Source organism: Homarus americanus, unplaced genomic scaffold (genome assembly GCF_018991925.1).
Source record: "Homarus americanus isolate GMGI-L3 unplaced genomic scaffold, GMGI_Hamer_2.0 scaffold24523, whole genome shotgun sequence".
NCBI lineage: Eukaryota > Metazoa > Arthropoda > Malacostraca > Decapoda > Nephropidae > Homarus > Homarus americanus.
The window spans coordinates 2,099,057-2,124,323 of NW_024744357.1; the positions used below are offsets into that span (position 1 = coordinate 2,099,057).

General features: G+C 43.1%; 1 protein-coding gene across 1 annotated transcript in view; it reads left to right on the forward strand.

Annotated features, from left to right (window-relative positions):
• LOC121877712 (glucose transporter type 1-like) overlaps positions 1-14,679 on the forward strand; it is a gene marked incomplete in the record, with an annotated part of 252,013 nt that extends 237,334 nt beyond the window's left edge. Inside the window, 1 exon segment of the mRNA XM_042383546.1 lies at positions 8,430-14,679. Coding sequence (XP_042239480.1) covers positions 8,430-8,653 — 224 coding nt within the window.
• Positions 14,680-25,267: the final 10,588 nt, after the last annotated feature.

The following is a 25,267-nucleotide window of genomic DNA, read 5'->3' on the forward strand; positions in this document are numbered from 1 at the left end:
ATAACACAAACCATCATCACCAACACTAACCATCATCGGCCAAACACTAACCATCATCACCAACACTCACCATCAACACCAACACCAACCATCATCACCAACACTAACCATCATCACCAACACTAACCATCATCACCTCAACACTAACCATCATCACCAACACTCACCATCATCACCAACACTAACCATCATCGCCAACACTACTAACCATCATCACCAACACTCACCATCATCACCAACACTAACCATCATCGCCAACACAAACCATCATCACCAACACTAACCATCATCACCAACACTAACCATCATCACCTCAACACTCACCATCATCACCAACACTAACCATCATCACCAACACTAACCATCATCGCCAACAATAACCATCAACACTAACATCACATCGCTAACACTAACCATCATCGCCAACCACTAACTACATCATCGCCAACACTAACCATCATCGCCAACACTAACCATCATCGCTACCAACCATCACTCACTAACCATCATCGCCAACACTAACCATCATCGGCCACACTCACCATCATCACCAACACTAACCATCATCACTAACCATCATCACCAACACTCACCATCATCACCAACACACTAACCATCATCGCCAACACTCATCATCATCACCAACACTCGCCATCAATCGCCATCACCACCATCACACTCACCATCACCACCAACACTCATCATCATCACCAACACACTCATCATCACCAACACTCATCACCAACACAACATCATCATCACCAACACTCATCATCATCACCAAACACTCGCCATCATCACCAACACCATCACCACCACCATCACCACCAACACCATCACCATCATCACCATCATCACCATCACTAACCATCATCACTAACCATCATCCATCATCAAACACTCACCATCATCACCAACACAACCATCATCAACACTCATCATCATCACCAACACTCGCCATCATCACCAACACTCGCCATCATCACCAACACTCACCATCACCACCACCAACACTCATCATCATCACCTCAACTCATCATCATCACCAACACTCATCATCACCAACACTCGCATCATCACCAACACTCACCATCATCACCAACACTCACCATCACCACCAACACTCACCATCATCACCAACACTAACCATCATCACTAACCATCATCACCAACACTCACCATCATCACCAACACTAACCATCATCGCCAACACCATCATCACCAACACTCACCATCATCACCAACACTCGCCATCATCACCAACACTCCCTCATCATCACCAACACTAACCACATCACAACCATCATAACACCTCACCATCATCACCAACACTAACCATCATCACCAACACTCATCATCATCACCAACACTCATCATCATCACCTCAACACTCATCATCATCACCAACACTCATCATCATCACCAACACTCGCCATCATCACCAACACTCACCATCATCACCAACACTCACCATCACCACCAACACTCACCATCATCACCAACACTAACCATCATCACTAACCATCATCAACACTCACCATCATCACCATAACCATCATCGCCAACACTCATCATCATCACCAACACTCGCCATCATCACCAACACTCACCATCATCACCAACACTCACCATCACCACCAACATTCACCATCACCACCAACACTCATCATCATCACCAACACTCACATCATCACCAACACTCATCATCTCATCAATCACCCAACCTCGCCATCATCACCAACACTCGCCATCATCACCAACACTCACCATCACCACCAACACTCACCATCATCACCAACACTAACCATCATCACTAACCATCATCACCAACACTCACCATCATACCAACACTAACCATCATCACCAACACTAACCATCATCACCAACACTCATCATCACACAACACTCGCCATCATCACCAACACTCACCATCATCACCAACACTCCCACTCATCATCACCACCAACACTTGCCATCACCACCAACACTCACCATCACCACCAACACTCACCATCACCACCAACACTCACCACCAACATCCATCATCACCAACCTCATCATCACCACCAACACTCATCATCACCACCAACACTCGCCATCACCACCAACACTCCACCACCCACACTCACCACTCAACCACCATCACCACACACCACACTCACCATCACCACCAACACTGCCATCACCACCAACACTCACCATCACCACCATCACCACCATCAACCACACTCAGCACCAACACTCACCACCAACACTCGCCATCACCACCACACCACCATCACCACCAACACTCACCACCACCAACACTCACCACCAACACTCACCATCACCACACCACCACACCACCAACACACCATCACCACCATCCACCACCACTACCACTCCTCACTCACCACCAACACTCACCATCACCTCACCACCACCACCACCAACACTCACCACCAACACTCACCACCAACACTCACCATCACCACTCACCACCACCACCACCACTCCACACCACACCACCACCAACACTCACATCACACCAACACCTCACCACCAACACTCCACCATCACCACCAACACTCACCACCAACACCGCCATCACCACCAACCACTCACCCACCACCATCACCACTCACCACCACCATCACTCACCACCACACTCAACACCATCACCACTCACCATCACCAGCACTCACCATCACCACACCACCACCACCCACACCATCACCAATACTCACCACCACCATCACCACCACTCACCATCACCACCAGCACTCACCATCACCACCACCACTCACCCACTCACCATCACCATCACCCACCACACTCACCATCACCACCAACACCACCATCACCACCACCACTCACCATCACCACCATCACCACCAGCACTCACCATCACCACTCACCATCACCACTCACTCACCATCACCACCAATACACACCCCATCACTCACCATCACCACCACCACCACCATCACCACCACCACCACTCACCATCACCACCCACCACACCTCACCACTCACCATCACCACCACCATCCACCACTCCACCATCACCACCAATCACACCACCACACTCACCATCACCACCAAACTTACCATCACCATCACCCTCACCATCACCACCACCACCATCACCACCACCACTCACCATCACCACCAATACTCACCATCACCACCAGCACTCACCATCACCACCATCACCACCACCACCACTCACCACCACTCACCATCACACAACACTACCATCACCACCACCACTCACCATCACCACTCACCATCCACCACCACCACCACCACCACCACCACCACCCACCACCACCACCACCACCACCACTCACCATCGCCACCAACACTTACCATCACCACCAACACTTACCACCAGCACTCACCATCGCCACCAACACTTACCATCACCACCAACACTTACCATCACCACTCACCATCAACATCACCACTAAGCCCCATCACACAACCAGCCAGTACAGTATGTGTTACTAAAGTGTAGAGCTGTTAGGGCCACTTTGTTTATTCTGTTTTATTGATTGATTTATTTTTCCTCTTCACCACTAATCGACTTGTTAGCTGCTTCAGTGATCGGTCATGTCTCTGTTATGCACTGTTGGCAAGTACTGAGCATGCACTGGGTAATGAATGTACCTTCAGTTCATCGTCAACATACACACCCAGGTCCTTTTCACATTCAGTCTCAATTAATGAAGTTTCTTTGTCCCATTGGGACATATGATCGACTTGTTAGCTGCTTCAGTGATCGGTCATGTCTCTGTTATGCACTGTTGGCAAGTACTGAGCATGCACTGGGTAATGAATGTACCTTCAGTTCATCGTCAACATACACACCCAGGTCCTTTTCACATTCAGTCTCAATTCCCTATATAGCTTGGCATTGTCTGCAAACATTTGTATGCAGGAATGTACAGCTTCTGACATGTCATTTATGAAGCAAACAAACAACAGCAGGCCCAATACACGGCCCTGTGGTACCCCGCCTGTCATGGGTACACATGACGACTTCTTGCCATTAATCACCACACACTGCTTGCGATCCTAGAAAAAGTCTCCGATCCACACTGGGGCACTTCCCCGAATCCCATACCCTTCCAGTTTGATTTTTAGCCTTTCACGGCAAAACCTAGGTATAAGTGTTTATATTGTCAATATTGCCACCCTGTTCCAGAATTCAGGTCCAAACATCTAGTAACTTGAGCAATTGCGTTAAGCAGGAGTGTCCCGGCATAAAACTATGTTGGCAATCCTTTACAAGGTTGTTTCTTAGTAGATGTTCCACCATGGCATCTTTTATAATGCTCTTAAGAAATTTATATACTATGCTGGTCAGGCTCACTGGTCTATAATTATTCATGGAGTATTGATCTCCTTCTTGAAGATAGGACTCACATAAGCCATTTTCCAATCACTGGGGACCTTTTGCTCATCCAGACATTTATAGAACATGATCTTCAGGGACTCAGCAAGCTCGTTGCATAACTCTCTTAGCACTCTGGGATGTACCATGTCAGGGCCTGGACTCCTATGAACCTTTAGCTTTGACAATTTATTTCTTAACCTCTTCTGAGAACACAATGTGGATCAGCGCTATGTCGAACCATCTGTCCTCAAACCCAGGAAGATTGTTCGCATCCTTCCTTGTGAGCACTGAGGAAAAGAAACTGTTAACATCTCCGCTTTGTCTGGTTAGAATCTGCGTAACTACCATCTTCAAGCCTCAGGTCCGATATTCCTTCTCGCATTTTTTATTTTGACTTTGCGTAGCTTTAAAATGCCTTTGGGTTTGACTTGACCTTGCTTGCAAACAGCTTCTGGAACTCCTTCTCAGCCCTTCTACACTCTGACTTTGCTTGGTTCCTGGATCTGGCATACATCATCCTGTCCTGCTCATCATTTGTCCTAACCCACGTCTTGATTTTCTGGGTTTTCTTCTTAACTTTGTCGACCGCGGTCTCCTTGTAATTCTGGAGGCACTGGGTTTGGTCTTGGGTATATATTATTCAATCAAATCGTTCACTTTACTGGCTATGATATTCAGCGTAGTGTCTGCGTTCTTATACCTTAACGAGTCAGGCCAGTAGACACCCCTCATCTCCTCCCTTATCCTGTCATAATTTCCCTTGTAATATTTTAACCTTGGCCTGGTTTTGTCGTGAACCAAGTAACAGTTAAATCTGAAAGACAATGCTATGAGGTGGCTGGTGAAAATGAGGGCTAGGTGTTCCAGTTTGGTCACCATACCCTCCTCGTTTGTTATGATGAGGTCCAGTGGCTTGGCTGTTTGTTCCCCTCTGTAATGAGTCGGGTCTTTGAAATGTTGAAACAGAAAATTATCTCTCAGAGTTTCAACAAAAAGAGTAGCAGGGTTATTTAAGTCATTTGGCGTGGTCTCATTTCTCCAGTCGATGTTGCCATAGTTAAAGTCCTCCATGACAAGGAAGTGGCTGGGGTTGAGCACCGTTGCATTGTCTATTAAGTTTCTTTGATTTAATAAGCTACAGTTTGGGGATCTGTAGATACACCCGACAATAAGTAAGTCTCTCCCTTTTAATTTAATTTTACATCACTTTGATTCTTCAAAAACATCCTCTCCCTATACCCTCACCTGACTGGCTCTAGGGTCTTGCCTAGCATTGATAACCACACCCCTCTTGAAAGTTGCTTGAGGAAGGTTCGTAAAGGAATCATATCCGTCAATTCTTAACTCACATTCCTCTGGGTCGATTCTCCTGTTCTTGTACAACAGTTCTCCAGCACCTACTATATTGGGTTGATGTACCTTCAGTAGTGTTTCAAACTCCTCTCTCTTATAAAGGAACGTGTCAGTATTAGTGTCCTTAACTTTAAAGCCGGAATTTGTTCTCGGTAAGTCTCTAATTTTTTTCTTTTCTTTTTTATATCATACTCACCACTTATCAGCTTAATAGTCATTTGGGCAGTCTATCCAATGTTATTACAAGAGGAAACCGGGACCGGGGAAACCTGTGGTGTTTGGTAGTCACACTGGATAACACCCTTGTCACGTGTGTCCGGGCCGAGGCTCGAACCCTTGACATATTGGTAAGAGTTATGCTCGTTACCACTGTACCACCTCCATACTCAGCAGCTGCAGCATTTATTAAATACACTTTTTTTGCGGGGTGTGGTCAGAGATGTCATTGTTTACATGGCGCTCACCTCCACCTGGGTGGGAGGTAGAGTGTGTGGGGAGTGTTCCTCCATCCCCAGGCTCTGTGCTGGCACTCTTGCTTCCACTACCCTAGCCTGCAGGTTGCCACTCCATTGCCCGTTTGAACGCATTCTATAAACACCAGTTGATGGTGGTGAATGTTGCTGGTGATATGATGGATGTTGGTGGCTATTATAGTGATTGTTAGTGGTGGTGATGGTGAGTGTTGGCAATGGTGAATGTTGGTGGTGATGGTGAGTGGTGGTGGTGGTGATGGTGATGAGTGTTGGTTGTTTCTGGTAATGATGATTGTTGGTCACCACCAACCCTTACCATTACCAACTGGTGTTTACAGGATAAGAACATGTTCAAACTGGGGCTAGCAGAATAAACAAAGGTGTTATACACGTTAGTGACATGTACGGTACTTGTTGGCTGCAAGTGATGGGAAATGATGTATAATAATGACCGTTGCACTGTCAGGCACAAGTGAACACCTGTCGTGTGCGTATTATGGATGTTTGTCTGTTTTTTCAAGTAAAAAATAACTTGGGTCACAAATATTCACTATAATATGCAGAAATCAGTCATGTAAACAGCGAGCATGTTAAGTAAGTTGAATACTACCAGGAAATATTTTTACAAAAGGAGGAGAGCGCTGATTGGCTGCGAGCGTACATGGGTATGTTGCTCTCATTGGTTGAGAGACTGTGAACAAGTCTGTCCATTTTAAATGAGTCCCAAGTGTTCTGTCTTATAACTTTTGCCTTAAATTATGGATTTTCATCATTTTTTGTTTTGTTTTCTAGTAAAAATTAACTCCAGGGTAGGACCAAAGAGCTCCATAACAAATCAGCATTATGCAGGGTAGGGTTAAATGGGGTACAGGCATTACTGTAATTATTTGTGATAATTTGGATAAGAATGGTCCATTATTTTTTTAATTTAACTATTATTTTGAGATTTGTAGGACTGTTACCTACGCGGACCTAAAGCTAAAATGCTGGTCCGGCCATTTACTTTGACGGACCTTTGTCTAATACAGTATATAAACCTAGTCCAAATGGGTCAGAGTGTCCATTACAGCTGAGGTCCAATATAGACGTCCATTATATCGAAGGTTTACTGTATAAATTTTAAAGCAAATAATAAATCGCTCTTATTTATTTATCAAAGAGAGGGAAGTTTTAGCTATCTTTTGCATGCTATGATAATAAGCATTCAACTAATAATACAGTATTTTACTAATTTTTCAGTTAAAATTTATAAAAACTAAAACAGTTGTAATTTTACTTTATCATTTCCACCACTTGTCAGCTTATTAGCCATTCTTTGTCACCTTTTTTGTCCAGGAGGAAACTGGAGTGCCTAAAGACAAACTTGCCTTGTTTATTAAGGTCACACTTGATAACACCCTTCACACATCTGTCTTAAACTCGGGATTGAACCGTAAAGAAATTGGGAAACTTATTGGGGAGAGCAGAGCAAGACAGGTTTAGAGAGCAACAAGAAAGAGTTAGGGCAACAAGTACAAGCACTACACATACATGCATAAATCATCAATTTGCATACACATACTATACTGTACATTCAAAGTCCTTTATGTCAATGAACTGTGCCCTGGTAGTAAGGTGAATCATTAGAACAGATTGAATTCAAATTAACCATTAAGAGATGTACAGTATATTATTATCCAGTTGTGGTCTAGTGTATTTCATTATTAGGAAAATTGGGTCTCAGTAAGGTAAATAAAATATAATTTAATCCCAACAGCTTTACTGTAAATTAGATAACCATTATGTTCTTACAGACTGAGGCAGATCTTCCTTCAAATATAATGAGTGCTATATTATGGACGATTGTGCAAGATGTTTAATATTGTTGCAGTAGTGTGAGCAATTTATGACGTCGACATAATTTCTGTGATGTATTGTAGAATGTTTATATTACATTCAAAATTTGATTTATTGTTAACTCTATGCTACATTTCCATACAGTATGTATATTGCAGAGCATGGTTGTATAATATAAGCTCATTAATAGAGAATAAAGAAAATTTTCAATTTTCCATATACCCAGTAGTGAAAAAATTTTTGAAAGAAATTGAAAAATGCACTGTAGTTCAAAAGTTTATTAAAAAGTACTGATTTTAAATTTAGCTACAAATCGGTGAAGACTACATAAAATTTAGCCAAGCAACCAATATTATGAAATTTTATTATAGATTGTACTTCCACAGCACCCTCAGCACGCTCTGACAGAAGCGATGGACCCGGCGGCCTGGGGCGACGGGGGAGTGATGGTAGCAATTCCTGTGGAGGCAGCAGTAGGGCAGAAAGTGGGGTGAGTAGCTCCCGTGCCTCTAGCCAAGCCTCTAGTCAACCAGACAGCAGTGCCAGCAGTGGTCAGTCAGTGATTGCCCAGACCCAGACCATGCCTCATCCATCTGATCCACCTGTATGACTAGAGGCCACCACGCGGATGTGAGGACACGCCCAGGGCTCATGGCCGCCACAGGGCCGGCGGTCTGAGCCCTCTCCGGCACATGTGGTGCCGGAGGACCATCCTCCCGCGTGGCATTCGCTCAAGCCCCGTGGCCGTGAACCATCATGGTCTCCGGAGCCGCCACCATCCCCTGTTCGTGGGCCCCATGGTGTGCTTCCACCAAGGCTGCGGGCAAGCCAAGAGGCCCTGGAAACCAAAGATTGGCCCCCTCCACCCCAAGGGGTTGAATTAGATCAACTTGCAGCCCCTCCTCCCCCCCGCGCCTTTATGCCTGGCACCTGGTCACCTCGGCCTGAGCATCTACCTCTAACAGCAACAGGTGCTGTGACTGCAAGTAGAGGTGATCCCCGAAGTCCTGGAGCACTTGCAGCAGCTTCTGTGGTAGGCGGTCCACAAGTAATATATGATCACCATCCTGTGCGACATGCAGTTGATTGCCCTGCTCATAGACTGGACAGTAAGCCAGAAAGTGGTCGGTCTAGTAGTCGACCTGCTAGTCGGCCAAGCAGCCGACCAGCCAGTCGGCAAGGTAGTAGAACAACTAGCCGACCTACCAGTAGGTCAGCTAGTAGATCTGGAAGCAGGTCAGCCAGTAGGTCTGGACACAGATCGGGTTACAGCTCGCCTGGAAGTGACCTGCGCTAGGGTCGCAGGTTCCTTAGGCCCTTAGCAGCCTTCTCCCCCAACGAGTCACTGCCCTAAACACGTGGTGTGCAGCAGCAGCAGCTGCAGCTGAGCCTGTGGGTGTCCCTGACAGACGACTCACTCCGTTACGCTTGCCCCAGCTTTCTTCATGTTTGTTGCCTCTAGTGATAGCTGGAGATGGAGGGCCCTTTGTAATAGTTCAGCGGATCTGTAGACAATCGAGGGAGCGATGTGGCGGCTGTCCTGCAAAAGTGCCATCCCACCTGTCGAACTGAATGTGTCCAGGGTGTTGCTTCCCACCATTAGAGGAGGATACACCGGTACTGCCACCACTAAGATCCCAGTTAACCATACTATTGATCATCCAGAACATGAAATGGTTTACATCATGGTTTATACTCATAAACTATGCTATACACATAAAATCTCAAACTCATGTCTTGAATGTATTAAATCTGGCTAACTGGTTCTTGGATATTTAAAGTATTGGTGTACAGTGAGTGATATTAGTAAACAGCTCTGCAACACAGACATTCATACCTGGATCAGAGCTCGAGATGTAATGAAGTTGTGGTAGGATAGTACTGAAAAGATTGATGTAAAACTGTTCTGCATAAAAGACAAAACAATAACAGACACCAATGTTTCCAAAAAGTGCCACAAATATAGAGTTAGTGGACTGAGCTCGCTCAAATAATGTTTAGGAAATCCTAAAAGAAATGACATACAGTATACTGCAGGCAGTGTAAGAGGCCTAGTATTCACTGATATAAGTGGATATATGAGCTATATAGAAATTATAAAGAGTAAGTGCCAGGATGATTATTATTTGTGAAAAATTTGAAAAACAAACTTGGAAAAGTGCCAGGATTACTACTAGCCTTCCAAGGTAATGTAATTTGGGGGAAGTGACATGCTGAAAGGTATTGGTACTTGGAAGACTGCCAGGAACACCTGTGAACAGATAGTGAAGTAGCAGTGATATGCCGTCAGAGTGAACGCAACTGTGAGTGAATCGTGTCAGACAGGCACAGAACATTACCAAGTTAATTTTACTTGAAATATGCATAATTTACATGATGCTTTACAAAAGAGGAAATTGCTTGCTAAGGAATCTCTAGGTTTTAGAATTTCTGATCAAACAGTAATATAAATACTTATTAGTTACAATGTGTTGTTGGCATTGTTGTTTAGTCAGACTACCAGGATCTGCAGAGGAGCATGGATAGGAGACAATCGGTGAGGTGGCCATATGACTGCACAAATCTGTAGTGGTTTGATGGGTGAAGCAATACCCACCACCACCACTGACAAGAGACGAGTAGGGCTTAGTGCAAGTTGCATCCCCATGCCACCCACTTATATTGTAAAGAAATATGTGGAGAGGCCTAGAATAAGCACTGCCCTGATTTGCCCACCACCGCAGCTGACATAGAGAGAGGATCAGCTGCCACCACCACCCCCTCCAATCTCTGGCCAGTTGTGGGTGGAGGCCTGGGTGCCACCTTCCCCATTTGGTGCTCGGTGGCTGGGTTGTTCCTAACAGGGGGTGCTGGCTGCCCTTACAGTTTGCTTGGCTGCCTTGGTGTGGTGCACAGTCAGATCTTGTTAGTTAGTATGCTTTGTTCTACAATAAAACTTAGTATTTAATTAATGCAATACATTTTAATGAAACTGAATCTGGATTAACATTTAATTTCATATTACCAACTAATATGTAATAAAATGGCTTTGCTGTATCTTGGTGGAGAGCATCATCATCCTCATCATCATCATCATCATCATATGTTGATGTATTCTGTGGCAGCTGCACTTGTGGTAGCCCAGTGACCTCCTGTTAGGTGGCCCTGGCACACACTGCTATGTAGGCTCAGCGTCAATCATTCCTACATTTGTAAATCTTGAAATAGGTTTCATTATGTACATTCAGCTATTAGATATTAGGGGAGGGAATTAGTGATTTGCAGAGTATATACCATTTGAGAATAGAATGTGAGCACTTGACTGCATTTCATAACATATCATGCTCCATTGAACTTAAAGATTTTTATTGAAAAGGAGTCTTATCAAAATGAGTTCTTACTTGTCCAGAGTCACTGTAAAATCTTGACTAGATCAGCAAAGTCTGTGAAGGAAAAGCAAGATTTATACTGTGAAGTGATACTAGTCAAGTTCCCATTTATTTTGGGATCATGAAGATTATTATTGGTTAGCCTTATCAAACCTCAAGTTGCAATATCATTCAAGAAATGCAGTAGCTAAATTTCACAAATTTTACATGTTGATACAAGTTTCAAGTTTTCTTGACAGCAAAGTGGCAAAAAAAAAAAGTTATTGAAGCTGTTTTCTTCACCCAGAGCTTCTTTAAGATTGAAAAATTATTCCATTCATTGTCTCTGGAATTGTAAGAATTTATTTAATTCTTATTACATAACTAAAATACTTATTGATTTGTTTATGGAAAATGTTTTGATGGCATACTGTCAGAATTACCAGAATAGCAAACAATTTGAATTCTTATTAAGTCACAAGCAGTCCCATCAAGTCAGGTTGATTTATGTATTAAGAGTTCTTTAAAAAAATTCTATGTATAGATATTTTTGAGATTTCCATTATGACTCAAATGTCTGAGGTAATTCAGAATGAGTGGCACATACATATAGTAATGTATAACAGATAACCTAACTTAGCTTTTGCATTATAGTAATATATATATTGAGCCATTTTTAATAAGGATGAAAGTTGGGGTTTAAAATAGTTAGGGAGACTTAAAAATTTATCTTTAACCTTTACACAATTATAGACCACGCTCACCGATTTTTACCGAGTTGCTCGACATGTGATACAGAAAAGTTGTTATTCTTGAAAGTTTGCTACATTTTTTTATTGCTTTGTATGATCATTGGTCTAAATTTACAGAAAAGGATGATAACGTGTACAGCATGAGAAAAAGACGCAGTATGAGAGACGTGCACGGTGTAAGTGATAACCACAAAAGACGTGAAATGTGTCATCCACTCTCCATTGATTCTCTCCCCTCTGGTTTGTTTATAGTGGCATAGACTATTGGGCTAGTTAAAATAATTTTTATAGGGTTTATGAATTTCAAAAGGTTTCAGATTTTATGCTGAGTCCCCTACCTAAAACCTCACCACTGCCGCCAAGTGTATGTGTCGTGTACCTGATAAAGAGCAAAATTGTTGAATGCCAGGATGAATGTATCAGTTATCACACAGTGTGTAAAAACAGTATTCATATTTCCTCAGTACAGTAATTTATAATATTTTTTGAATTTCATATTTATTCTCATCTACTTTGCAGTGTTACAAATTCACAGTTCTGAATCATATACTGTAGTTTAGTCCTGTGTCTAACCAAGTTAAGACTACTTCAAAGAATCACCATCATTATGAAAGGTGTAAAGGGAACTATGTAAGAATATAATTATTTTCATTTTTTTTAATACCTCTGGATAAATAGTGAAAATGCATATGAGAGGTTGTGGTTGTAATGCCCATTGGGCATGTGCATATGTGTATGAGGGGACTTATAACTTACGCCACAAGGCAGTTGTAATGGTGGTGGTGGCGGCAGTGGGGGAGGCCCCTCTGTTATGGAGCACTGTCATCTCAGTGCCTGGATGTGGCCGGCAGAACAACTCATCTCAAGGTGTAGATGGCACTGTTTCCCAACCCAGGTGTTTGGTAGCAATGCAGCCAATACCATGAGAAAAACACATGCACTGTTGAAGGGCATGGGTTGTTGCAGATACATTACCCTTGCAGGATACACAGGTACTGCCAAATGCAACATGTGATGGGTTGCTGGACAAAGCTTAACCAGTTACAGCCCATATTACTATGCTTGTGCCTGGATGGTGGTGATAGTTGACAAACCCTTTCATTTAAGCTATACTTAGATATGAGTGATAAAGCCCCCTTCTCTAGAGTTCATTGTATTTGCTAATGTAACTATGTGAAAATGGTCTTTCAGCTGTACTTGGTAGTTGTGAACTCAATACCCAAGTACTCTTTGTGATTACTTGCTCTTTAAGTATCAGTGGAAAAATTGGCAGTTACTAACATCACATTAATTCCCTCTTCGCTCATATAAAGATAATACAGGTCAATGCCAAAGGTTTGGATTTTGACACAGGCTGTGTTTGTAAGTGACAATATCCACACACTTATGTACATTGCAATATTTTGTCCATTAGTAATTATAACAATAAAAATTAATCTTGCAAAGAAACATACAGTATAAGTTAACAGATATATGTACAAAATAATCGACTCACTGTGAGTGTAAAGCTGTAATACTCAATGTCAGATGTGAAAGTTACACTGCCCAGATAAGAATGTGATAACGTGCCTCAATTGTGGCAGGTGATGCTGTCAGCTTTGGGTAGTTGTGCCATCTCCATCCAGGCATTGATGGGGCGAGGTTTGGCAGGTGTGAGCAGTACAACCCATGCTCTGTGTTAATTATACAACCTGTTCCTGGGTGTGGGTTGTTGATGCACCAGGTGCCTGGAAGTAGGTGAATGTGTGAAATAATATGTGATGTGGGTGGCAGTGTAGCCTAACTTTGGTGTGGGTCTGTTCTGCCAATGCCTTACACCCAGAAGAACGTAGTAATCTTGCCAAGACTAATGCTCCATGGAACACCTATGATCCAAAGTATTATTAATGTTTCTTATAAGTGGTTATATTGTCTTTCTATAAGACATTCGAATGTTGACAGTGTGAATGAAACTGTTTGGTTCCCTGCGCCTGCCCCCGCCAGGGATGATCCGCCCGCCGGCATCGGTACATCACCTGCAGCCACCTGACACACTCTCTGGTGATCTACAGTGGCACACAGGCCCACAATAACATTGGTATTTACCAGTGAAATAACGGGAAGTGTGGTGGGCGGGTGGTGGTAGCTGGGGCAGGGCAAAACTCAGACTGGAGAGCTAAATGTTGCATTGCTGGTGTTTACAGCTTGCTGCTGTCACCCTTTTTATAGGTAACACTGGCAAGTATGAATACCAGTGAATCAGTATTTGACTTCATTCTTAATGCTCTGATGATTACCCATCTATGAGCCACCACCACCCTACACAGTCATCATCACTGGAGTGCCACCAGCAGCAGGCGGCGGGGGCGGCGCGGCCCTGCCCTTGCTCACTAGCGCAGTGGAGGTATGGTAGGCTACTCACTACCAAACTGGGAATGTGTAGCTTGGCATGCTTACCAAAACTGATAGTACTGATACTGCGCCCTGTTTAAAGGCTACACTACCCACAGTTTGTAACCTGTTACTGAATAAACATTGTATGTTCTTCTTTCATAAAATATTTGTTTGTTTTTTCTACCTCAGATATACTTTTAGTCTTTTACATTGCAGTATACAGTATTGCCTCAAGGGTAAAACATATAAATTGTATAGTCACTTTAAAGTTTGAATTCCACTTTGAGGATCACTGTTATCAGAAAGTTTACTATAATTTTCAGGAAGTTTAACTAAAGATACAGTATTACAGCTTTTTCTAACAACAATACTGTTGCAATATGACTATCACTTTATAGATTGTAGCTACCCATCATTGGTGTAGCTGATTATCAGGCAGCATCAAAATGTTGGATATTTTTTATCAAAAAAGTGAAGAATACGTACAGTATATAAAAAGTTCACATTTGAAAAAGAATTTCATATTTGGACGTTATTATTTGTTTTTTAATATGATACAGTACAGTATTGACAAATCAACCATTAGTTTCAACATGCAAGAAACAGACACAAGCTATTATGAGTTATGCTGGTATTGAGACATGACTTGTTTGGCAATTTTACTTGTATCATAAGACGTTGCCCTTTAAAACTTTTAAGGTACCTTAAAGATCCTAAACACAAAGTACAGGTACAGTATCATAAAATGTTCTTAACCTTCATATGAATAGAAATGTACCAGAAAAGTATGTAAAATAATCATGCACATGCAAAGTACAGATACTGTACATTTTTGTATGGTGACTATCATATAGTGAAGTCTTAACATTTCTATGACAGAAACACACCTGAAAACAACCAAACCTATGCATACAGTTTTGAAATCTCTCTTCTTCACAAGTGCATCTACTGGAGCTAAATAATATGGTAATAAACAGTGGAATACAGAAAATTAACTTAATTACTCTCCAGACACCTTGGAATAATGAACATTGCCTCGCGATGATTGTACCGTTGTTTATAAGGGGTTCGACAAACAACGATAAGATATATTAAAGCACAGCTCACTTTATCTGACTACCGCATGTTGTTTATATACATTATTTAGTGACCTGCTATACTGTAGTTTATTTGATACAGTACCGTTAAATATAAGACACTTATCTTTCTCTTTGTTGTCTTGGAATGTTATCGGATCATCATCTAGGTGGGCTATATTGTGAATCTCTTGGCATGAGGTTAACAGAGTATTCTGATAGGTTATGTGGTAAGTTGTAGGGGCAGGCATCCATCCATCTCACTTTATGACAGGCAGCAATCCTACACAATACTAATCAAACATACAAATTAAACAAAACAATAATGATATCCACTTAGCCTTAACCTAATTCCCCTGGCTAATATAACAATTACAATTCGCCTTAAACTAATTCCCCTGGCTAATATAGCAATTACAATTCCTATTATATAATATACTGGTATTACCTAAACCAAATATTGAAACAGTAAATTAGATAAAGTTTCCAACAGTTCGCACAACAACCTCCATCACCATACTTGGGTAAAATTGTGATGTACTGTACTTATTGTTATTATCTGGTATACTGTACTCATCTTCACCACAGTAATCAAGGAGAAACTCATACTGGTACAGTATACTTCTACTTATTCACATTTGACATATCCCTAAATGGCAATTCACATTTGACATATCCCTAAATGGCAATTCACATTTGACATATCCCTAAATGGCAATCATTTTTGTACAGTACAGTATATTCATAGTTAATGTACTGTACTCATAATTGGTATATTAAGGCGTTTATTGTAAGGCATTTTCGATGCACGGATTAGCTAACGCTTTAGCTATTCTGTATGCGCAGACACTGCTTTTGAGGGAAAAGCTAACACCTCGATCAGGTGTTGACCTTGTCCAGCTCCCAAGCGGCTCAAATAGCTAACAACCAATCAGCAATTTCTCCCACTGAAAATACACAGATCATGGCCTCTTATGGAGAATATTTTGATAAATATTGAAGAGTTTGGGGCATGTAAGGCAATAAAAAACTGTGATATAATGATAAAAATAATTCTATATAAGGTAGTACAGTGGATAGGACCTAAAACAAAGCGTATGGGGTTAAAGAATTGAAAAGGATTTCGCCTAGTTGAAATCTGTTTTGGCTCCGCCCTTTTTTAAGTGGGTGGTGTCCGATCTCATTAGCCGTTGGTGACTTTGGTGTAACATTATTGATAATTACTCAAATATGATTAAAACTTTAATATCATTAATCATAAGATATTTTAAATAATGGTGAATAAGTTGATTACAGTTCTGTAAGTGCAAAAATTAAGACTTAAACGAGCCTGAAATTCAACGTATTTCGTGTCAAAATGTGCGAACACCTAGTCGCGATAGAAGAAGTGTACAGCTGTTCAAGTCATTTCATGTGGTTCGAGTCCGGGAGAAATTTCCTTTACAACGGGACCGATTTTTTGTGTTAATCTTATTTATTGTTGACGGATTGACTTATTTTCCTTTTTTGACTTTCCTTCCATAATTTTCTATATATTTTCTTCACTATTTATTTCCATATTGTGTTCAAATAACAGTTCTCCTAATATTATTGTTTTCTGAAGTATGTGTTGTACAACAGTTATCCAAAGACTCCGTACAATGTCGTATTTTTTAATGACAGTCCGGGAAAGCTAATGCTTTGGCTATTCCGTGCATCTCAAAACGCCTTACAATAAATGCCTTTAGTCTTGACTACTGAGTAGGCTATGGAATACAATCCTTGAAAGTAGAGAGAAAGTAGTTGAGGATGAATACTATGACTTCAACCATGGAGATTATCCACTCATGAGGAACATACTACAGAGAATTACCTGGAAGGAAATCATTGAACAGGAATCAGTACTTTATGAAGATTCTTGAAATAACAGTAGAGGAATGTATACCCCAGAAAACAAGGACGAGAGGGAATACGACCAGCTCCGCCTACCAGCCAGGAGGCGAGTGCCATGTAAACAATGAATTTTCTAACCACACCTTGCAAAATACAGTGTACTTAGCAAATGCTGCAGTGTCTGAGAATGGAGGGGAGCCAGAGTTACAACAAGGCAGACGTTACCAAAAACAAATTCTGGCTTGAATGTCATGTACACTAATACTGACACGTTCCTTGATAAGAGAGAGGAGTTTGAAACACTACTGAAGGTACACCAACCCAATATTGTAGAACTGTCATACAAGAACAGGAGAATCAACCCAGAGGAATGGGAGTTCAGTATTTCTGGATATGACTCATTTACGAACCTTTCTCAAGAAACTTGCAAGAGGGGTGTGGTTATTTATGCTAGGCAAGACCTTAGAGCCAGTCAGGCGAGGGTACAGGTGTCGTATCTTACATGATTGTCGTACCACGTGCCTTGCACATTCGTGATTACACAGGCCTAAACACATTCTAACTTTGGTAAGAAGTAACATAATATATAACGTATATACAGTGCTCCCTCGGTTAACGAAATTTCGGTTAACAAATTACCTTTCATAAGATTCTTCACTTTGGTTAACGAACAAACCCTCGGTTAACGAATTCCTTACGAATTTTTCTCAACATGTTTTCGCCTGCATTTGGCTGCCCAACAGCTGTAGTATTAGTCCACCAATACAGTAATCGGTTTTAGGGCTTAAATTCCTTACCATTTTAGTAAACATCAAGAAGGTTGTACTATTCAATAATTTTAAAAGTTTTATATTAAATTTTTTAGTCATTTTAACAATTATTGAACATAATTGAAGTACATGAAGCTAGTTTTTTTTTGCGCGCCAAACAGCCACTCAACACACCAAGCTTGCCGTCAGTTTGTTTACCAGTTCAGAGGAAGGAACATCTTGTTTGAGACTCTTCAACATAAACTCTTTTTTTTTGTGTTTCCAGTTAAATTATTGATCATTTTGAAATATATTTTACATATTGACAATATATAATGCAGTGCAGTGTTGATTTAAAGAAAATAATCTTGATTTACACCAAGTGAACTAAAATTTTATGGGTGAAATGGCAGCATGGGGTGACTTCTCTTCCGCCCCTAATGCCTTCTCTTCCACCCATTCTAATTCTCATCAACCAGGAGCCTTCTACATGCACACCTCAAGTAAATGTACTTTACTGCTTGCGTAGAAGACTGAAGGGTCGAGGGCGTAGAAGCCTGAAGAGTCAATGGTTTATGCCTAAGCAAGTTATTGGAAGTTCCAACAACTTGTCCCTGAATACGAATTCGCAACTTTCGACTTACAGCAGGTACCTACTTTACTGCTAGGTGAACAGGGACGAAGGGGACTAGGAAGAGTGTCCAAACAACTTCCGCCGGCCCAGGAATCGAACCCGTGACATCTTGCTTGCGAGGCAAGAACGGTACCACTCTAACACCAGCTCCCCTATTGAAACAATGGTTTCGGTTAACGAATTTTTCGGTTAACGAGGAACCTTCTGGAACGAATTGTGCTCATTAACCGACGGACCACTGTATTGAAAAATGTCTGGTCAAAAATGTCTTCATTTACCGAATTCTCAAACAAAAGTAATTATATGGCCTTTTATTTCCTGTACAGTGGTCCCTCGGTTAACGAGAACAATCCTTTCTAGAAGGTTGCTCGTTAACCGAAAAATTCGTTAACCGAAACCATTGTTTCAATAGGGGAGCTGGTGGTAGAGCGGTATCGTTTTTGGGTAATTGGTTCCAGCTCACCGAAAATTGCCTAAATTCACCAAAAAAGGTAGATAATGGGAATTAGAATGGGGGTGCAGGAGAAGGGAGAAGAGAAGGCATTGGTGTCATGATCGTGATAACGGCTAACCTGAAAACCTTAAGGATTCATTTTACGCTCAAACGTCCACAAAACCTTCTGAGTCCCCCAGTGGAAACGTCCCCCGTTTTCTCTGTTTCCCCGTCTTTGTTTGAAGGGAACTTTGAATATAATCCACGGGTTTCGTAGCAGACGCTGTATGTTGGGACCTGTTGCCATCCAACCCTTTGTAATCAATTTAATTTTGCTTTTGATAGCTGAGTCAGAGCATTGTTAGTGAAGATAATAGTAGGGAATGAAACTAAGTTTATAGTCTCAGTTTCAACGTCAGAGTGTACAGTAAATTAATTCATCGGAATAGAAGTAGATGGACTCCCTGGCCTATTTTGAGTGAGGGCGCCGCGGGCATTTCTACCGTTAGTGAGTGCCCGTCCCTTCATCCATACAGGTATGCCATTCCACTCTGTGTTGTAATTCGCCCTTCTTTAAGTGATTTGACCCAATTAATAGTTGATTGTGCAAGTGTTACAGTAACGTAGTTGATATGCTCTGAGTGAAGTTATATTTACGTCTTTAACGTTCAGGTACATTCAGGAGCCGGTGCATGCCCAGTATTTGCCAACAGTGCGTGACAGAGACGTGACTGATCGCCCGAACTATGACGTCACTCAGTAGGGCTATTTGTGTGGTGGAATTAATCCACTGGGATCTTCAGAGTTCGTCGGAAAGTACTCCATGGTGGCTGGACCCCCTGGCGGTTGCTTGAGTATCACTCCTGACGACTGAGTGTTGTAGTGGCAGTTGTCCCTGGTCTTTATGGTGCTAAGTGACTATAAGAGTTATGTGTTATTGAGTATGTCCACCCAGTAGTGGTGTGAGTATGTTGAGCCTGAGGGCATAGTACCAGATTTCGTCTGTTGGTACATATATATCCTTTCTCCTAATTCCATATTAATGTTTAAATAAATTTTGTATTGGTATATTGTGTCTATTATTTACCTACAGTATTCACCGTTATTTCTTCCCTATTGCTTGATACTATCATTACATCTACCCACGAGCCTCCTCTCGTCACGCTACCAATGGTAATAAGTATGAGAGTAAAAGGAATTGTTACTGGCACACAGAGGCCCTCATAAATGGTGGCAGTAGTGGCCCTCATATTGGGGTGGAAGAGAAGTCACCCCATGGCACCATTTCACCCATAAAATTTTAGTTCTCTTGGTGTAATTCAAGATTATTTTCTTTAAATCAACACTGCACTGCATTATATATTGTCAATATGTAAAATAAATTTCAAAATGACCAATAATTTGCTTGCAAACAGAACAAAAGCGTTTAGTTGAGGAGAGTCTCAAGTAAGATGTTACCTCCACTGAAAATACACAAAGACTGACGCCTGTTTGGTGTGTTGACAGGCTGGATGGCCCGCATAAATCTAGTTTCCTTACCTTCAATTATGTTCAATAATTGTTAAAATGACTAAAAAATTTAATATTAAACTTTTAAAATTATTGAATAGTATAAACTTCTTGATATTTACTAAAATGGTAAGGAATACAAGCCCTAGAACCGATTACTGTATAGTAATGGAAGTATTATGCTTATGCTAACCGTGGAAGCCAATTGTTTGGTTGTGGACTAGTTTAGTGACGTAAGAGCGGATCGTTGACGAAGCTTCGAAACTCATGACAATCTTTCGTTAATAATTATCAGTTTTATTTTAGCTAATGGTGGATAGAAGTGATTTAAGAAAATTAATGAGATTATAGATGACGGACCAATCGTGTATGGTGTTCTTTCCGCCGTCCAGTCGATTATTTTCATATGAATCAGAGGTACGGCAGTGGTGGCGGCAACATGTGTGTGTGTGGTCATACAGTATTTGATAGCTATTTCCTTGTTTTACGTTTGCTGTTTGTGGATTACCTCGTGTTTGTGGCGTCGTGAGGACTTCCAGGACTCTACATTGTGGTTATTAGCAGTTGAGTGAAGGTAAGGTGATAGCTCTCCGCCGTGTGTACAGGAGTTGTGGATGCCGTGGCTCGGACAGATAATACTGCTATTATGATGGCTATTAACCAAAGTTAGCATGTGGATAGACAGATAATACTGCAATTAAGATGGCTATTAACCAAAGTTAGCATGTGGATAGACAGATAATACTGCTATTAAGATGTCCTTTAACACATAATCAATGTTATTTACATAATATCTGGCCAGTATGGGGAGGATCATCGTGTCTCCGTCAGGGGTCGTGGAGTGGTGGTTCAGCAGGCGTCACGGAAGCGTTGTGTGTGGGGACATCTTAGGAGGTAGTGGATAAGGGTGCGGCTGTCGGGTCTTCTGCATAATGCACAAGAGCGTTGCTCAGGGGATGCCAATCGCCCAAGCAAAGTCATACCCAATGACGATACGGGCAGCAATCACGTCTCTTTTCTGCGACCCTTTCCCATAGACATACGAGAGGTCAGGAAGTTTACGGAGGACATCGTACCAGGTGGGCGGGGAGTCCAGGGGGATGGCTGCTTCCCGAGCTTCTCTCTGTTTGCGGCGAATTTGGGTCCTAAGCTGGAAAAGTGTTCGAGGAACAACGTAGTCAGGTGTGGCCTTGTTGCAGCTAGTCTTGGCAAGGCCAACTGCTGCCTCATTCCCCAAGATACCGACAGGACTGGGTATCCATAGGAATGTCACAGGACGGCCTGCATCCCGAAGTGTGGATGTTAACCTTCGTATTTGGAGGATGAGGTCCTTATTTCCAATGATCCAAATGCGATCCCGTCGAGAGCAGACCTGGAATCGCAGCAGACAAGCAAGGGGCAGAAACCATTTGCTTCTTCCTCAGCAAGAAGGGCAGCAAGGAGGGCTATTAGTTCCGCCTGAGTGGAGGATGCCCCGTCAGAAACTCTGAGAGACAATTTGATAGGCTCAGGGGCATCAGGACGGGAGATGTAGACACCATCCCGGCCCGATCTGTAGCAGGGTCAACAGAACCATCAGAGTAGAGTACGACCCTACCTGGGGACCAGTGGGCGATCCTGGAGAGGTGGTATTTGCAGAGAATAACAGGGTTCACGTGGGATTTCGGGAGCGGTCCACCGAGTTCAATCACTTCAGGTTGAAAATCTAGCCAGGTACAAGAACGCAGACACTACGCTGAATATCATAACTAGTAAAATGACCCATTTGATCGATAAATATATACCCAAGACCAAACCCAGTGCTTCTAGGAATACGAGGGGATCCCTACACATGAACCATGCGGCGGTCGACAAAATTAAGAAGAAAACCCAGAAATTCAAGACGTGGGTTGGGTCAAACGATGAGCAAGACAGGAGGATGTATGCAAGAGCCAGAAACCAAGCAAAGATAGAGTGTAGGAGGGCTGAAAAGGAGTTCCAAAGGCTGGTTGCACGCGAGGTCAAGTCAAACCCAAAGGCGTTTTACCGCTATGCAAAGTCGAAATTGAAAACGCGAGTAGGAGTATCAGACCTGAGGCTTGAAGATGGTAGTTACGCAGATTCTGACCAGGATAAAGCTGAGGCATTGAACAGCTTCTTTTCCTCAGTGTTCACAAGAGAGGATGCAACTAACCTTCCTGCGTTTGAGGACAGACGGTTCGACACAGCACTGACCCACATTGTGTTCACAGAAGAGGGTATTAGAAATAAACTGTCCAGGCTAAAGGTCCATAAGAGTCCTGGACCTGACATGGTGCATCCTAGAGTGCTAAGGGAGCTGTGCAACGAGCTTGCAGAGCCCCTGAAGATTCTGTTTTGTAAATGCCTGGATGAACAAATGGTCCCCAGTGAATGGAAAGTGGCTTATGTGAGTCCTATCTTCAAGAAGGGCGATAGTCACTCCACGAACAACTATAGACCGGTGAGCCTGACCAGCATAATATGTAAAGTACTTGAGAGTATTATCAGAGATGCAGCGATGGAACATCTACTACGAAACAACCTTGTAAAAGATTGCCAACACGGTTTTATGCCGGGGCGCTCTTGCTTGACACAATTGCTCAAGGTATTGGATATTTGGACCCATATTCTAGAACGGGGTGGTAATATCGACAATATTTACCTAGATTTTGCCAAGGCTTTCGACAGTGTACCCCACGAAAGGCTGAAAATCAAACTGGAAGGGTACGGAATTCGGGGAAATGTCCTAGCGTGGATAGAAGACTTTCTACATGACCGCAAGCAATGTGTGGTGATTAATGGCACGAAATCGTCATCTGTACCTGTAACAAGTGGGGTACCGCAGGGTAGTGTATTGGGCCCGCTGTTGTTTGCTTGTTTCATAAATGATATGCCTGACGTTGTACACTCCTCCATACAAATGCTTGCCGATGATGGCAAGTTATTTCGGGAAATTAAGAACCAAGCGGACTGTGAAGAGCTGCAGAAGGACCTCTGTGGGCTCCAGGAATGGTCGAAGGAATGGCTGCTGAGATTCAATGTCACGAAGTGTAAGAGGATGCACCTGGGGCGTACCAACGGTAAGGAGGCGTACCATATGTCCCAACGGGATGAAGAAAATGTACTAGTTGAGACTGTGTGTGAGAAGGACCTAGGTGTGTATGTTGACAATGAGCTGAAGTTCTCGGGCCATTGTGAGAAGAAGGTAAATCAGGCAAATAAATTATTGGGTCTTATAAGAAGGTCGTTCAGATATCTAGACGGTCCGTCCCTCGTGACGATCTTCAGGAGTGAAGTGCTTCCCCATCTAGAGTACTGTCACCCCATCTGGTCCCCGAGATATGCTAGGGACTGTCAGTTGGTTGAAAATGTTCAAAGGAGGGCCACCAAACTGGTGCCTGCACTTCGGCACCTCAGCTACCCTGAGAGATTGGAGCGCCTGAACTTGCCTAGCTTATACTACAGACGGGCAAGAGGGGACCTAGTTGAGGTTTATAAGCATCTCGGGGGGCACTACTCAGTTGAGTGTCCTTACTTGGAGCTGGCGGACGCTCGCCCCACAAGGGGTCACAGCTCAAGATTGAAGAAGCCGCAAGTCCAGAAAACCGTGAGGGTGTGGGGTATGAGATGTTTGGTTCACACTCAGGATGGAATGGAGAAAGGAAACTCACAATGTGCTCTCTATATACATGTTGTATTGGATGTACAATGCAGCTTGGTGCTGGGAAGGTAGCATGGTTACAAGCGTGATGTAGAGAGAGCTGGTTGGTGAGGACGCTCAGAGAAGGACAGCTTGTGGGTCGCTATGCTCGCCAGCGGGAGAGAGGACCGCCAGGCAGGCGGAGGAGGAGCGAGGACCGCCAGGCAGGCGGAGGAGGAGCGAGGACCGCCAGGCAGGCGGAGGAGGAGCGAGGACCGCCAGGCAGGCGGAGGAGGAGCGAGGACCGCCAGGCAGGCGGAGGAGGAGCGAGGACCGCCAGGCAGGCGGAGGAGGTGTTGCTGGCTGGTTGGTGTAGGTAGAAGGAGAGCAGATCACCACGAGGTCAGGTCTTAAATAGCGGGGGTAGGCGTGGCTTAGCAGTTGACCCCCGCTCCGTGGTGTATGGCGGCGCTGGTTGACCTAGACCACGAGGCATACACTGGGGAATTGGTGGGGTCGGCTAGGCAGCGACAAACAGCGTTTGTAGGGGAGAATTCCACTACACACTCTTCCTCCAGGCGGTGTAGGAGACTTGTTGTCTGCAGGGTTGCATAGCACATGGCGAGGCAGAACGGCGGTGCATGCCTCATGTGAGACACAACGGCGATGGCGTGGATGAGCCGGTCGCTGGGGACAACTGTCTAGATACACAATATCTGTGGAGTAGAGAGGAGAATAAGGGTGTGTGGAGGCGATGAATGTTGTGCTTCCCTCACGGCAGGTACAGAGTCGCTCAGATGCGCCTGCTGGGGTGTGTGGGCCTGGGTCAGGAGCAGGGG